General features: G+C 34.6%; 1 protein-coding gene across 2 annotated transcripts in view; it reads left to right on the forward strand.

Annotated features, from left to right (window-relative positions):
* The window catches only part of CHIC2 (cysteine rich hydrophobic domain 2), a 47030-nt gene that overhangs the window by 18189 nt on the left and 11103 nt on the right, over positions 1-17738 (forward strand). For both annotated transcript variants that reach the window (XM_036852002.1, XM_036852003.1), the window contains exons 2-3: positions 4257-4311; positions 4453-4608. In XM_036852002.1, the coding sequence (XP_036707897.1) occupies positions 4257-4311; positions 4453-4608 (211 nt within the window). The remainder of the gene's footprint in view (positions 1-4256; positions 4312-4452; positions 4609-17738) is intronic.

Genomic DNA, 17738 nt, shown 5'->3' on the forward strand with positions numbered 1-17738 from the left:
GTATTTTTCCTTCTCCTGCTTTTATTGCTTATGCATACCAAGGACACCTGTTAAAATCCACAGCCATTGCCTATCTCCATTAGTAACATTCAAAGCTAGGAAAAAAAGTCATCTAATTTTTTTAAAAATTTATTTTTATTGATAGTATCGTTGATTTACAATGTTTTGTTAACTTCTGCTCTACAGCAAAGAGAGTCAAGTTCTACATATATATACATTCTTTTTCATATTTTTTTCCATTATGGTTTATCACCGGATATGAATATAATTCCCTGTGCTATACAGTAGGACCTGTGTTTATCCATTCTATAATATTAAAATGAATATGCTTTGAAGTTCGTTTTAGGTATAGGTGGTAGCTCAAATTAACCATTTTTTTCTTTTGTTTATATAGTGCTGGTTAGTTATCATTCAGCCTCTTATTTTTTTTTTTTTAAGTAAAGCAAGACTATCACTTCAAGTAAAACAACTGATAGCATTTGTTGTCAATAATTCCAGCTTTCAGATGAAAATTGGAATTTGGGAACAATCTTAACAATCTGCCCTCTGTGAGCTTGATAGCTTCTCAGTACTTACGAGGAGATCAGTGGTCATATTAATGAATGTGATGATTCTGATCTCACACGATGAAGTGTGTCAACATTTGGAAATCTGCATAACTCAATCTACCAATATTTTCCAAGGGACAAATATATGAAGTTATAAAATCAGGTATGGGTAAGAAAAAATAAATCCATTTAAAATGCAAGACATACTGTGGATTTTAATTGAATCGAGTATTAAAAGTTCATTGATAAAGCTTGTTTCCTCCTTACAAGAAATCCTTAATAAGGTAGCACTTATCAAGTTTTGTTATAGTATCAAAGAATATACACAATTTCCAACTACATATCTGGTGAAACTCAATTTTCTTTATAAACATTAACCAAAAGAGCATATCACTACAGATTGAATGCAGAAAGAGATGTGAGAATTCAGCTGTCTTCCATTGTCTGACATTAAAGAGATATGTGAAAATCTCACTAAAATTTTTTGTTTTGAGAAATATTTCTCATAAAAACATTATTTTTGTTAGCATAAAAATGAGCATTTTGGGCTCATTAATGAATAAAAATTTTTAATGTTTTAGATGTCTCAGTTCTAATGTATAATCAGAAATAGTGATAAATCTAAATCACATAAGCTTAAGCTCACTGAGGTCCTCAAGGATTTAAGAGACCAAAGAAGTCCTGACACCAAATGTTTGAACACCCCTTGTTCACCCAAATGTTTGAATATAGTAGAGTACTATATTCCAAATGGAAATGAGGAAAGGGTGCCTGGGTATCATAGCTCAATCTGCCTGTAATCATGAAGTACTTGATTTGAATATTAAATGTCTAAACATTTTTAAAGCGAAAGCAGATTGCAGTTGGGGTTCACTCCTGTGGGCTGGGGAGACTCCCAAGGCCTTCAACAGCAGCATCTTCTTGCCCCTCTTTACAGGTATTCTTGTTCAGCAGGTGGGAAACAAAAGTGAGGGGAAATGGGGCTTCCCTGGTGGTGCAGTGGTTAAGAATCCACCTGCCAATGCAGGGGACACAGGTTCAAGCCCTGGTCCGGGAAGATCCCACGTGGCGTGGAGCAGCTGAGCCCGTGCACCACAACTACTGAGCCTGTGCTCTAGAGCCCGCGAGCCACAACTACTGAAGCCCGCACACCTAGAGCCCATGCTCTGCAACAAGAGAAGCCACCGCAATGAGAAGCCCTCGCAATGCAACAAAGAGTAGCCCCTGCTCGCCGCAACTAAAGAAAGCCCCCGCACAGCAACGGAGACCCAACGCAGCCATAAATAAAGGAAGGAAGGAAGGAAGAAAGGGAAGAAGAGAAGGCTGGTGGCAAAGCTAAGCACTCCCATCTATTGTGAACCATGTCATTCTTTTGGGGGTGAGATGAAGAAAGAGAAAGGATTACTGTCTGTTGTTAAGACACAACAAAATTATGACTGCAGAGGAGAGTGCCTAAAGAATGTCCTTGGAACTGCTAGTTCTTACTCAGAAGAATAACTACTAGCCTGACTTAAAAGGAGCCCTGACTTGCAGGAACAGCAGGGCAGTTAGTTGGTAGTGCTCCCTGGGCAAAGCATCAACACTCAGCCTTATTATAAGGAATTGTCCAGGCTTGGAAAGAAAGGAAATTAAGGTTTATACTCATACTGGATTGCTCCCTCTAAATTAGCATATTACTGGCAAACTATAGGTATTTGATAAAATAATCTGTTCCAAATATTTAATGACTGAAGATGGAAGGGGAAGATACTTATCTTTAGGAGACTTGGAGGTATCTGGTTGTTGCTTTTCTAAAAAAATTTGAGGACCAGTTGGAAGGAGATGGTTAATTGCAATAATAAACATGGTTGAAATGAAACCTATTGCTTGAAGGAGAAGATCTTCAGACCAAGGTAGATAACACAAGAGATGGAAATGTATAATCTAGAAGGTCCAGTATTCTATAAACATTTGTTGAATGGTATCTCCTTTAAGGGAAATAGATGAAAAGGGAGTCCATTATCTAGAGACCTCATAGAACTGTCAGCGAGCACTGCATACCTCTTCCTCATGCTAGGGCCTTTACAGTTGTAGGTGAGTTATCTGTAGGGGCATTTTCAAGTAGAACCACATTGCTCTGAGGCCCCCACAGAAAAAACAGGTTTAGCTCAGAGTCTTGTAAAGAGAATATCACCAATGCCAGAATTATATTAAACAGTAATGGTTTGCCAATTTACGTTTAGTGTCAAAACTTTTTTTCATAAGTAGTATCCATTGTTTATGAAGACATATTGATGTTATTTCAATGCTGCTATTAAGTAATTTTTGAAAGTACCTTAAGATGATGACAAAATGGTCTCAGATGCCACCATCTACATGTTGTAAGGAAGTCTAGATCATGATGCAGACGACAACCTGACCCACAGAAGTGTTGTGATTGACTTGCACAATATTATAAAGGTGGGAAATTTTGCAGAGAAATCTGGTTTTCCAGCTCCTCTTAGAAGAAGAAAAATACAACCTGTCAAAGGTGGGCCTGCATTCTAGTGTGACAGTAATCAGCTGGATCTGACTCATTACATTCACACACACACAAATTGTATACCTCTACTTGGCTGGTCTCCACCACTCCTTATTGACTTCACACAGCCTACCTTATTTGATTTCTCTCTCTAGCTCCACTGCTGGTTGAGTTAGAACCCCTTGACCTGGCCAGCTGTTTCATACAGAATATCTTAGGGGATCCCTCTTACCAGTGCCAGCTACCCAAGATGCAGTATTGTGTATTCAAGCGTTGCTAAGAGTGAATTTTAAGCGTTTTCTTCACAGGAAAAAAAATGTAACCGTGAGGTGATGGATGTGAACTAAACTTACTGTGGTAATCATTTCACAATGCATGCATGTATCAGACCATTAGGTTGTACACCTTAAATTAATGCAATGTTAAATGTCAAGTATATCTCAATAAAACCGGAAAAAAAATTTGGCTCCAGGGTCCAGTAAAAGTCATCATATGTAAGCATCTCAATTTTATTTCCAGGGTGCAGTCTGCTATTACCAATGTTGTCTATGAATGTTTTATTCTTTCCCACTAATTTATGCAAAGAAATAGTCAAGTGCCCAGTCAATCCTCATGATCTTTCAAGACACTTAAAAGCTTAAAGATGTTAAAATGCACTACCTTGGTTTCATTTCTTTGGGGGTATGTGTAGCAAATGTCTTGGTATTTGAAAGTTGAAGTAGCCGTTTTGTTCCAGGTGTTTTTAACATTCTGTAGCTGTAATAGCAGTGTAGATATGCTGATCTCAGAAAATGTAATTTGCATTCTTAGACATGTTATCACTTTTTTGAGAGTTAACAAAATGCTCTTGACCTAAAGAGTAATTAATAGCAGAGATTTTAGCTTTCTGTTACTTAATTGGAAGAATCTTAGTAATTTTGACAAAATTGGACAGTTGTGTTGTTTTCCACATTACTATTTGGCTCACAAAGATAGCTCCAAAGAAGTCATGTCTTTCTATATTCTCAGCCTCTTGTATAAAAGTTTTGATTCAGCTGCTAAAATTGCTTGTTACATTTCGTAAATTGCTGATGACAGTGTGTCTCAAACTTCCATTGTTATTCTGTGTATAAAGTTGCACTCTATTTACTTGACCTTTGATTAAGTTAAAGGTGTATTTGTTGCAACAATGACATGTAATAACATATTTTTCTTTTTTTAAAAAATAGATTTGGACTGAGCAACAAATTTGAATCAGAATTCCCTTCTTCATTAACTGGAAAAGTGAGTGTCAATTATTTAGGTATTATTTATATGCCTCAAAACTAAAGTCTTTTCCTAACAAATTAGAAACATTTATGCTAATGAGACATGTTTATTGACATTAGTATTGCAGTGTTGTTATTTCTTAAAATTTTTCTTTAGGTAGCTCCTGAAGAATTTAAAGCCAGCATCAACAGAGTTAACAGTTGTCTTAAGAAGAACCTTCCTGTTAATGTACGTTGGCTACTTTGTGGCTGCCTTTGTTGCTGCTGCACACTGGGTTGCAGTATGTGGCCAGTTATTTGCCTCAGTAAAAGAGTAAGTTGAATTTTATATTTTAATTTAAATATAGAAGTTGACAAGCCAAATCTTGCATTTACCTAGTTTTTATTTTTTGTATTGAATGTGTCACACTATTCTGAATACTATACAAAAATAATTTGATCCAATAGAGGAGTGATTAAGTTATGTCCACATGCTGTTATATTAAATAGCAATCTAAAAATTAGACTCATAATTTTTATGACATAGGACATTACGTTAGAGTAGAATATAGCGTTCTCTATGTATACATTGATGGTGGTAATTGAAAATTTGGGTCAGGTCTGCCACTTATCTCTGACCTTCTAGGCATGTTTCCTAACCTATTTATTTATTTGTTTGTTTGTTGATTTATTGCTGCATTGGGTCTTTGTTGCTCTGCGCAGGCTTTCTCTACTTGTGGTGAGCTGGGGCTACTCTTTGTTGCAGAGCACAGGGTCTAGGCACGCGCGCTTCAGTAGTTGTGGCTTGTGGACTCTAGAGGGCAGGCTCAGTAGTTGTGGCGCACGGGCTTAGTTGCTCTGTGGCATGCGGGATCTTCCCGGACCAGGGCTCGAACCCATGTCCCCTGCATTGGCAGGCAGATTCTTAACCACTGCGCCACCAGGAAAGTCCCTTCCTAACCTCTTTAAACTGTAGTTGACATATTTGTAAAATGACAATATTTACCTCCCTACTTGAATAGGACTGTTGTAAGGATAAAATAAAATAGTGTTTGTAAAGCTTTTAGTTGAAGAGCTCAGAGTAAGAGTCTAATATATATTGATTAATAGCATTATTACTGATATGTAAGATAGTACCCATAGAAGAAATAAAATGGTAATAGTGCTTATTTTTATTTGGTGAAATTATGGGGAATTCTGTTTTCTTTTTTATTTAAAGAAATTTTTTTGTTATTTTACAAGTTTCCTGTGATGAGTACATAGTAATCCTGTAATCTGAAAAAATGATCTAAAGTGTAATAATTTGACTGCTTATAATAAAAAATTTCCAAGATGTTGGTAGAGATGAGGCAAATTAGTATAGATTGAATGTGTTACATTTTTGTTAAAAAACTTTAAAAATTGTGGTAATTAAATGTATAAAAATGAAATACCATTACATTGAAATTGAATGTATAGTTTTGTGTGGCTACACTTCATTTTGTCATCACATGATAGGAAATATGGAAAAGCAAATTTTATTTGTCCTTTTTGTTTTACATAATAGGTGTATATTTCTACTGAAAAATATTAACTAGTGCATTTTATTAATAGGAAGAGTAGATATTGCCTTCGTAATAAATTACTATTGTAATATTTACTGTAATATTTGTAATATTTACTTTTTTATATTCCAAGAATATTTCTTTTTTTTCCCCCCATAGTTCTCACCAGATTATCTTTCTACGATAGATTAAAAGGAAAAAAAATATGGTTGTCCTTGCATCCACAGTTGAATTTGTAGCTCTTATAGTTTAGAGCCTCTCACTACCTCTTACTGTTTGGGCATTTCCATTGTTTAAGTGACTGCTATATCTTACTTGGTTGGCCGTTTGCTGTTATTTAACCCAAGGAATCAGAGAGTTTTATTACTGTAGAAACCTTTGTGACCTAGTTATTTTTATTTTTTTGAGGTTTTGAGATTCTGTTTTTTACTTTTTAAATGAGTAAACAAGATATTGCAATGTGCACACAGTGTAGGATTTAGAAAACAAGAGTAAACTTCCTACCCTTCTCCATGAATTCTTAGTAAGAAGATCATATTTCAGATGCTTTCATTAAATTCCTTCTTATTTGAGACATAAGCTAGATTGACTTTTTTAGGTTATTTCAGTCTGTAGTTTCAGAAAGTACATTTCATTCAACTGTGTATTATTACGTATAAGGTCTTTCTTGTATTTATATGATTTAATTTTATATGGACTCTTTTGTCCAGTGGGCATAATAAATTTGACTACTGCTTAAAAAACTGTGCATTTTCTTGTCGAGGGTTTAAACTATTTTATAATTGGAGAGAGGGACCCTTCATGCATGTATGAAGAGTATTAGAGGCCCTGAAAAAAGGGGTGCTTTGTAAGATGGGGGCAGGATGATTTGGAGCAGGGATTTTTAACCTTTTATTTATCATAGACCCCTTTGATAGTCTGGGGAAGCCTATGAACCCTTTCTTAGAATAATGTTTTATTTGTATTTGGAAAGGTTTAATGTATCTTAAATGTATAAAATCAAATACATTGGATTATTCAGGAAACCAATTACATAGTTATCAAAATACTAAAACCCCTCAAATGTGTGATTTATAAATATTTATTAATGCATGCAAAATAAGATAGCAGGGGACTCATGGTAGTATGATGTGATAGGAAAAATCTGTGATTTCTATGAGTGATAAATATATAGGTCCTATTTAAACTACCACAGTTAGTTGCATGCATTCATAGCCTAAGGAAATGTAACATTTCATATGTAATATTTGTAACATTTCATATGTAACATATGTAACATATGTAACATTTCAGTTAGAGGTTAGTGAAATTAAAGATGAATTTTTGTTCTGTCCACTTTCACAGACTGCTGGAATTCTATCTAGGTATTCCATGTTAAGAACCCTTGATTTAGAGGTACTAGTATAATTAAAAGCTAAAACCCAGCCTGATTGCCAGCCTCTGAACCCCTCTGAACCTCTGCTTTGTCCTCGTTTGTGATGTGGAATCGTCTTATACGGTTAGAATTGTCTCACTCTAAGGCAAATCAGGACCAAAGGCATACTCCATATGCAGCTTAGCATTTTCACCTTCCTAACGTTACTTAACAGTTTGAATAACTAGATTTCTGCCTTGCCTTTGAAACCCAACCCCAAATGAGTGATCCTTTTTATGACCTGGCCATGTTCCAGAGACCTGGTTTTTAATCTGTCCTATTATTATTATTATTTTTAGATCTTCCAAATTGCCTTTTCCTTTTAATTAATTTTTTTTAAATTTATTTATTTTTTGGCTGCGTTGGGTCTTTGTTGCCACGCTCAGGCTTTCTCTAGTTGCGGGGAGAGGGGACTACTCTTCATTGTGGTGCGCGGGCTTCTCATTGCAGTGGCTTCTCTTGTTGCAGGACATGGGCTCTAGGTGTGCGGGCTCAGTAGTTGTGTCTCGCGGGCTCTAGAGCGTAGGCTCAGTAGTTGTGGCACACGGGCTTAGTTGCTCCGCGACATGTGGGATCTTCCTGGACCAGGGCTTGAACCCGTGTCCCCTGCCCTGCACTGGCAGGCGGATTCTCAACCACTGTGCCACCAGGGAAGTCTGCCTTTTCCTTTTAAAAAAATTACCTTAGCCTATTTTTGAAAATTATTTAATATACAATAAAATTTTCTCTTTTTGATGTACAGTTCTATGATTTTTGACAAATGCATAGAGTTGTGTAACTACTGCCACAATCAAGATACATTACAGTTCTTTCACTTCAAAAAACTTCCTTTTTCTGTCCCACTGCAGTCACACCCTCTTCAGTTCTTAAACCCTGGCAACACTGATCTGTTCTCTATCCCTATGGTTCTGCCTTTTCTAGAATGTTGTATGAATGGAAGTATACAGTGTATATAGCCACTTGAATCTGGCTTCTTTCATTCAGGTAGTGCATTTTAGAGTCATCTATTTTGTTTCATGTATCAATAGTTTATTCTTTTTTATTGCTGAGTAGCATTCTATTGTATGGATGTATCACAATTTGTTATCCATTCACCAATTGAAGGACATCCCTTGTCAGATATATAACTTGCAAATATATTTTTGCAGTCTGTAATTGTCTTTTCATTCTCTTATTGTCTTTGGCAGAGCAAAAGCTTTTTATTTTGCTTAAGTCCAATTTGTTAATTTTTTAAAAATTGATTGTGCATTTGGTGTCATATCTAAGAATTCTTTGCCTAAATTAGGGTCACAACATTTTTCTCCTATGATCTCTTCTGCATTTTACTTTTAGATATATCACCCATTTTGAGACAGTATTTGTATAGGTGTGAGATATAGATCAAAGTTCATTTTTTGCTTATGACTTCAAGTTTTCCAGGATGATTTGTTGAAAAGACTATCCTTTTTCCATTAAATTGCCATTGTATTGGTACATTGTCAAAAGTCAATCAACCATATTTATGTGGATCTATTTCTGGACTCTGTTCTGTTGACTTCTGTGTGTCCATCTTGATTTCAATACCATGTGGTCTTATTTATAATACTTTATAGCTCTATAGTATATAGTATATATATATGCTATAGTGCTGTAGTACCTACTATAAAACTATAAAGTACTATAAACAAGATACATCTCTATATATGTATATATAGTATCTAGTGTGTGTGTATATATATATACATATATATACATATATATACATATATATATGTGTGTGTGTGTGTGTGTGTGTATATATATATATATATATATATATATATATAGTTTAGTACCTTATAGCTTCATAGTAAGTGTGGAAATCAGGTAGGGCAAGTCTTCCAAATTTCATCCTTCTTTTTCAGGATTGTTTTGGCTATTCTGATTTCTTTCATTTTTCATATATATTTTAGAATCAGATTGTCATGTCTAAAAAAATATGCTGAGATTTTGATGGATTGAAATTATAGATGAATATGGAGAAAATTGACATCTTAACAACAAGTCTTCTAAACCATTAATGTGGCATACCTCTCTATTTATTTAGGTCTTCTTTGATTTCTTTTTTATCAGTATTTTGTAATTTTTTACATAGCATACAGATCATGCATATATTTTGTTAGCTTTATACGTATTTATTTCTTTGGTTTTGGTGCTATTAATGGTATTTTTAAAATTTTTGATTTCCAGTTGTTCATTGCTAGTACATAAAAAATACAATAGATTTTTGTATATTGACATTGTGTCCTGTGATCTTATTATATTCCGGGAATGTTTTTGTACATTCTATGGGATTTTCTACATAGATAACCATGTTGTTTTATTTCTTGATTTCTAATCTGTATACCTTTTATTTCTTTTTCTCTTTTTTCACTGAGTAGGATTTCCAGTAAAATGTTGAATAGGAGTGATGAGAGTAGACTCCTTTAGGCCTGATTTTCTCTATTTTTCTGTTTTCAATTTCACTGATTTTTTGCTCTTATTTTTATTATTTCTTCTCCTTGCTTTGGATTTAATTTGTTTATTTATTTCTAACTGCACTGACTAGAATCTCCAGAAAAACACTGATTAGAAGCAGTGAGAACATATGTCCTTGTCTTGCTCCTGATATTAGGGGGAATGCATTCTCACTTTCATCATTCCATATCATATTAATTACAGGGTTTTGTAGATGTCCTTTATCATCTGAGTAAGTTTTATTCTACTAGTTTGTGGAGAGTTTTTATCAGGAATAGATGTTGGATTTTGTCACATACCTTTTCTGCTTCTTTAGAGTGGTTATATGGTTTTTCGTTTTTAGTTTAGAAATACGTGGAATTGATTGGATTTTTGGATGTTAAACCAACCTTGCATTCCTGGAATGAACCTCACTTGGTCTTGTCTATTTTTCTTTTAATATTTTTGTTGGATTTGATAGACTATAAGTTTGTTTTGAAGTCTTATATCTGTGTTCATGAGGGATATTTTTCTGTAGTCTTTTCTCGTAATGTCTGATTTTGGCATTGGGGTAGTGATAGCCTCACAAAATGAGTTGGGAAGTGTTCCCTCCTCTTCAGTTTTCTGGATGAGTTTGTGCAGAATATGCATTATTTCTTCCTTAAATTTTAGGAGCATTCATCAAGGTTCCTCTGTGTTGTAATGTGTATCAATTCTCCATTCTTTTTTATGGTTGAATAATATCCCATTATGCATATATATCACAATTTGTGCTTAACTTCTCGAGGAACCAGAGCAGTGTTTAGTCTAGGGCTGAGCACTGGTGAGGCAAGACCTTCCTGGTTACTTTACTCAGTAGCTTGTTAATTGTGATGTTCTCTAGTCTGGCTCATGGAAAGAGGCTTTGTGCTGGATCTTTGTCAGTTTTGGATACTCTTCCTCTAATCCTTTCTAGTAGTTCTTTGCTCTACCTTTGGTAGTTTCCTTACCCACATGTGCTGCTCAGCACTCACCTTAATACTCAGTAGGGAATATCGTAGATCTTTGGAGTTCTTTGCAGCACTTTCCTCTCTGGTACTCTGTTCTGTGGCTTCTAGCTGCCTTGGTTTCCTCAGATTCTCAGCTCAGTCTCCTTAACTCGGAGTTCCCAGGCTTTGTCTGGGCTCTCCCTCCATTCACTGTGGCCTGGAAGCTCTCTGACATCAGTAATCATGGGAAATCATAGGGCCTTTCTCATTTGTCTCTGGTCTCCCAGGAATTCTGGTCTTTCGTTGTCATCCATTGTCTTGAAAACAGTTTTATATGCTTTGAGGGGTATTTTGGTTTTTTGTTTGTTTGTTTGTTTGTTTTGGTGGTTTCAGGCCAGAGGGTAAATCTGGTGCCTATTGCTGCATCATCGCTGAAAATGAAAGTCTGAATGTCCTCTTTTTATAGAAGTGTTTTGACAAATAACTACTGTGCTGCGGATTGAAAGATTTATATTAACGCTATACCCAAAGAGCATGTAGTCTATTTGGAGAATTGGCTAGATGAGTGCGGAGGTAGTTTAAGTTTGTAAGTACTTGTCATGTTTTTCATGAAGTAGCTCTAATAACAAAAGACAATAAATATATGTCCTTAGGGTCTAGAAATATGAAGTAACCACCTACAATCACAAAATATGCTTGAAGTCTTGTGTTACATCTCAGACACTCATCTGAATTTTATATTCTATTACATAACATATATTTGTTTTAATAGAAAATGTTTAAAATGACTTATTGAATACAGTTGCTACTCTTAGAATATAAGCATATCTGTCTTATGAAATTGCTGGTTTTAGCTACCACTTCTTTATGTTGCTAGTATGCCATTCTCTGGAAGTTACTTATTCATTAATTCAATTAATATTTCTAAAGCTGCACTGTGGGCTTGGTACTGTTTAAGATGCTGTTTAGGTACTGTTTAGAGGTTATATGTTTCCTCTTGTAGACTTAAAAAATAGACAAAAAGCAATGAGGTAATTACAAACAGTGATAAGTGCTTGGAAGACAATAAAACAGAAAACCTCAGCCTTTTGGTGTTCTTTGTAAGAGCTTGAGGAGCTTACAAGCAAATAAAATGCTTCAGCTTCATTAAATAGATTTTATGACCTTTACTTTGCAAAAGCTTATTTTTGTTGATACTTGTGATTATACTTTGCTTTTTGATTGTGCCTTAATTGTAATATTATAGTTTTGAAAATTGATGTCTAAGTAAGTGAACTCTTTATGACTTGTTTTGCTTTCAGCCTGGCTCATTTATTGAGGAAACAAGTTTCATAATTTTACTGTACATTGTGTTACAGTATTTTTTGTTTTAGTTTGTTTTCCATCCTAAAGTAACTATTAGTTTCAGTCTTCTAAGATTTTGCATATATATATAAAATATCCCACATTTAGTGGTTTTATAGACTTTGTTTATATATGCTCTCAGCCATTATCCTTTCTGACTGAAGAACTCTTTAAGTTTTAGAATGTTTATACACCAAGTTCTTAATCTTATGAGTTGTCTTACCTCCTTTTTTTAGTGCTTTAATCTCTCTCTTACATATGATGACCAAAATTGTGTGACTTTCTAAAAGTGCTCTCTATATGGATTTGTTGTAAATAGTGTATCTTTCCATTCCCTTTATACTTTTATTTGTATGTCGTCCTATATCAGGGAATCATTTCTTTAGGAATAGGGAAATAGGCTGCAACATGTGGTAGCTGGGACCTGCACTTTGGTGCTAGAGGAACTGGTTTGGAAAGTGGTACTTACTCAGAATGACTAATCAGTTCACTCTCTCTAAACCTCAGTTTTTACCTCTGTAAGATGGCGTTAATCTCTTCTTTGTAGTGTTGTTTTAAAAATTAGAGCAAGTGCATGTAGAGTACTTAGTATAGTATTTTGGCTATAGTGTGTACTTAGTTAATGGCAGTTGCTATTAATATCATTTTATTATTATTCTTCCCAGTGTTTGTCTTGCTAACTACTATATCCCCAGTGCCTCTCACAGTGCCTCTCATCTACTTTATGTTCAATAAGTATTTGCTGAATGAATATACCTTTTGGCTTTTGAAATTCTTGAGTAGTAAGAACGTAACATTTCAGAAGATATAGTCCTCACTATTCAAAATAAGATTCCTAAGTAAATAAAAGCATCTTGTCTTTTAGAGTAAATAACATTTTTTTTTTTCTCCAGGAGCAGTGTGATAAAGTATAAACAATAGTAAATCAGTGTTTGAAGCTGAGTGACTTTGAGAGAGTCGCTTAAAACCCCTCTGAGCCTGGACTTTCACCACCCGCCCCCCACCTTCTTTTTCTTTTAATCTCAGAAGAAGAGAGGCTGACTGATCTCTCTAGGTACTTTCCAGCCCTAAAAATCTATAATCCTGTGAAATTGAGCTGTGTAGGTCTACAAAACATCGCTATTTCTAAGTAAAGAAGTTCTCAATATTGATTTTTATTTCAAATCTAAAGAATTAACATTTTAGTAAAATATTTTCTTTCTTTCTTTTTTTTTAGTTTTTCTTTTACTTTCTTGGCTTCTCTGAGTTTTTTTGGATAATTGCTATTTAGTTTTGAAACTTTGATTAAAAAAAAAAAAATGGCCTGTATAGGCCTGTATCTAATCTAACTGTATTTCTTTTACTTTAAGTTGTAGTATGCTTAGATTTACTTCTAGATATCTTTTCTCTCAACCTCAAGTTTAGTTATCCAATAATTGTGAGTTACTTTGGTTGGGGTATAGAAGGGGTGGAAAATCCAAATGGAAGAGGTAGAAGCAAAAGGAATATATATAGAGGGTTTTGAGTGAGAATGCAGCCCTGTAAGACTTAAAAAAACTCAAGGGAAAGTGAACCTAGGACAATCATAACCAAAGAGCTGCAAATATTTGTATATGAGAGGAATTTGAAGTATACTTACTCAGTTATACTAACAGTATTAAAAGTTACCCAAAACTTTTAGAACTCTAATTTACTCTGTGTTTGAGATTTGAGCATTTGTGTTCAGTAACTCTGAATCATAAGATGAGAACGTCTGTGAACATTTGGTTGAAGAATTAGATAAAGAAAAATGCTTCTAACATGTTTCAGGTAATGAAAGCAAAACAAACTTAAAAACATCGTAATGAAATTTTAGTGAAGGGCGATCTTGAAAAGTTTCTGGTAAGCAAGAGATGATGAATTAAATGTATTCTTATGACAGTCATTATTATTAATTGAAAGTATAGGAAAACCAGTGCTAACTTTTTTTTAACGAATGCTATCCAATTGCTTTATTTCTATAAATATAACATATTTATAAGGGCTTTCATATGTTCAAGATAAGTGTACGTCTGTGAAACCAACATTATAAGTGATGCCATAAACCCAACCATCACCTCTAATAATTCACTCCTTTCCTTCCTCTTTTTTTGTGTGTGTAGGTGTGACGAGAACATTTAACATAAGATCTACCCCATGCATTCTTCCCCCACCCCCAGCTTTACTGAGATGTAATTGACACATAACATTGCGTAAGTTTAAAGTGTACAACATGATGATCTGATACACATATATATTGCAAAACCCATATGTTCTCTTCTAATCTTGAGTGTTCACTTTATGCCAGGGTCATTGAGTTAATCAATTTACTTGTACTGTGTCATTCAATCTTCCCCAAATTCCAAGAGTAGGCATTCATATTATTCTTATTTTAAGGATGAGAAAACTGAGGCTCAGAAGTTAAGTAATCTATTTGAGATCCCACAGTCTACAAAGCTAGGCCAATAATTTGAACCCACGCTTAAAGCCTCAGATATGCTTTTTTTTCACTCTTTGATAAGGATACAAAATCAAGCTATTTTTTATTACTTATCATAATTTAATTTTATACATGGAAGCAGGGGGAGTTTAAAAGATCATTATTTCACAAGATAGGAGATTCAGGCCCACTGAGTGTTGTAAGTTTATCCAGTTGATTTATAAATGGTAACAATGTTCAAGCATTTTATATTAGCTTTTGCAGTACTTTAGTTTTTCAGCAGACTTAGCTTTCCAATTATTTTTTCCCTAATATTTAAACAAATTTGTATTTCTTGAAAATACAAACTAACAGTAAAGGAAGGAGGCCATAAAGGAGGTAAAGATGCAGGAAAACAGTATACTTTAATCAGATTTTATACAAAGTTCCAGTTGGACAACTGAGAGTTGATATATTCCTTTTGCTTCTATTTTACTGTTATAAAAACAAAAATCAACATCCCTGTCTTTGAAAAATTATCAGGTTCTCACTCCCTAATAAATAAGTACACATTATTTCATTATTTCTGGTAAAGTTTTTTTTTTTTTATAATATTACACCCTTCCTTAAAACTTGTGTATTTACTCTTAGAGAGACTGAGAATGTCATGTAAGGAGTTAATGCAAAGTAGGAGGGACAGGGACTCGCACTGAAGGTAGAGTCTGGTATTCTAACACCCATCTAACCTTAGGTGTTCAGTTTGCAGTTTCTTGCCTCTTCTTCAGTATCTCCCACATTATAAGGATAAAGAAATAGGTTTAACCTCTTTCAAACCTTACTTCAATTGCTGTGGAAAAAGGATCTCATGTAAAAAATTTCTTAGGACCAGAAGAATATATTTATTGCTGTTTCATTTTAAAGAATACTTTAGGCTTGAAACTTAGGAAACTGATTCTTACATAAACTAAATAAATTACTGCTGTTAGTGTGAATGGCACTGACGATTTGTTTTTAGCTGGAGTAAAAACATGTTACTAAATTAAATTCTCATTATGAAAGAGGATATGCAAGAAAGAAGTGTAAACTTTGAGTCTTAAATGTGCAGAGATGGCACTGGGACTTTAAAGATGTGTTAGACTCCTTTAAAATGTGTTTTGCCTAGAGCTGGCTGACATTCAGTTCCCTCTGAACATTTAGAACATAGTATTGGTGTGGTGGTTTATGGAAAGATTTGCTCATCTTCTTCAGTGTCCAGTCTGCTGTTACCCCATGCCATGAGTTCTTAATTTCAGATAGTGTATTTTTCAGTTCTAGAAGGTCCATTTGATGTTTTTATAGAGGCTAGTCCTCTTTTGAAATTCTTCATCTTTTCACCCATTTTGTCCATCTTTTCTCTCTATTTAATTGAATGTACTAATCATAGTTAATTTAAATTCCTGTCGACTAATACCAATACTTGGATTATCTGTGGATCTGTTTCTGTGGGTTTTTTCTTTTGATTATTGGTCATTTTTTCCTGGCTCTTACAGTTTTTAATTTTATGCTAGATGTTATAAACAGAATGAAGTAGAAACTCCAGAAAAAATCTTCCAAAATCAAGGGTCCCATCTGTCCTGTGTTAGGCAGATAGCTTGAGGAGAAGGATCACTTTGATCTAATCAGAGATTGAGGTGGGTTGGGCTGGGTTGCAAGTTTAGTAGATTCAGTCCATCTCTGGTTTTCTGTTTCTTGGGTATGGCCCTTCCAGACTTTTGATTGAGGCCTGGCAGGTCTTTGTCTCCTCTCCTCAGAAGGTTGTATCCTTTGGATATTTTGAGTTTAGCTTTCCATCTTATGCAGGTTCAGGTGTTTTGAGGGGGAGACCAATCATGAGTTTGTTGCAGATCCTCCTCCGTCTAGCAGAATTTTGTCTCCTAAATACTAGGAGACTATGAGTAATTTTTCTCTGCCTTTTTGTCTTGGTCCCCCATCCTTCCATGCTGCCCCAGAATTCAGCAGTGTCTCTAGGGAAAACTGGCTTTGCATTTTAGGGTACATCTAATTTCCAGTCCATTGGGCCAGGCTGTACAACCTACAAAAGCCCTGTTGATTTCCCTTTTCCCTAGTAGAGTCCCACTGGTGCCAAGCCTAATCCTCAGCTGACCTCTCTAATCAACAAAGAAAGAAAATGGCCAGTACATAATCATCAAATGATTTAGAAAGGGCTCTTTACTTCTCTGGATTTTATTTCATCTAGTCCTTGTTGCTTCCAGAATTTTCTGATGTTTTAAAAATAATGGGTTTTTTTCCTTTTCAATTTATCCATTTCTATTTGTGATGGGAGTGTTGGCTTGAGTTTGACATCCTACACAGAAATATGTCTCTAGTTACCTTGACTTTACATAAAGATTATGCTATTCTTTGCATGTTGGGAAGGAAAGAATGGTGTGATTATCACTATCTTGTTTTTTAACATTTTGTTTGAAATTTCTTCATATTTGGAATTGAAGAAATCGTATTTTAAGGACATTGTATTCATTTTGTTTGTGCCTTGAATGGGAGGATTTATAAATTGATGTCTCTTAATTCAGATGCAAGTAAAAATAGTTATGCTTGCTGAGCCCAAGTAAAAAGAATGTTGGGTTTAAAGTTTAGAGATCTGAGTTTTAATCCTGTCATTACCCTTACTGGTTGTGTGACCTTGGGCAAACTATTTAACTTCTGTAAGCCTGTGTACTTAATCTATAAAATAATAATATACCTCAATTCATGTTTTGTTGCACAAAGCAAGATATAAACAAAAACAAAATACATTTTGGATAAATCTCATTGAGACTTAAGAATAAAGTAGAATGAGTACTTCCTAGACCTTAGAGCTGGAGAAAATTTAGTTTTAGCTTAAGTTGGCTGTTCAAGGCCGATAACCTAGTTAGTGGCTTAAGATACCTTGTGTGTCATAGACATGTTATTCAACAAGTTACAAATTCTTTACAAATTCATAGTTCGTTGACTAATGGAGAGAGCATGATGTTGAAAGCCATACAATCCCGGTTTCAAATTGCAGCTCCACCATTTCCTAGTGTAGCTTTAAGTTTCTTAACCCCACTAAGACACAGTTTTCATATGTAAAATAAAAGTTATACAAGCTGCCTTCTAGGTTTATCGTGAAGATTAAATAAGGCAACAAAGGGAAGACACATAGCATGGGGTCACATCCGAAGTGAGGATCAACAAATACTATTCCTTACTCCTTTTTGTTTCTGTTTCTCCAGTTGTCCATTATAATTAATCAGCAGTAATTTTTTTTTACCCCACCTGTTGGTTCTAGCCAGTGAGTGATTCTTC

The sequence above is a fragment of the Balaenoptera musculus genome, chromosome 5 (genome assembly GCF_009873245.2).
Source record: "Balaenoptera musculus isolate JJ_BM4_2016_0621 chromosome 5, mBalMus1.pri.v3, whole genome shotgun sequence".
In the NCBI taxonomy this organism is placed as follows: Eukaryota; Metazoa; Chordata; class Mammalia; order Artiodactyla; family Balaenopteridae; genus Balaenoptera; species Balaenoptera musculus.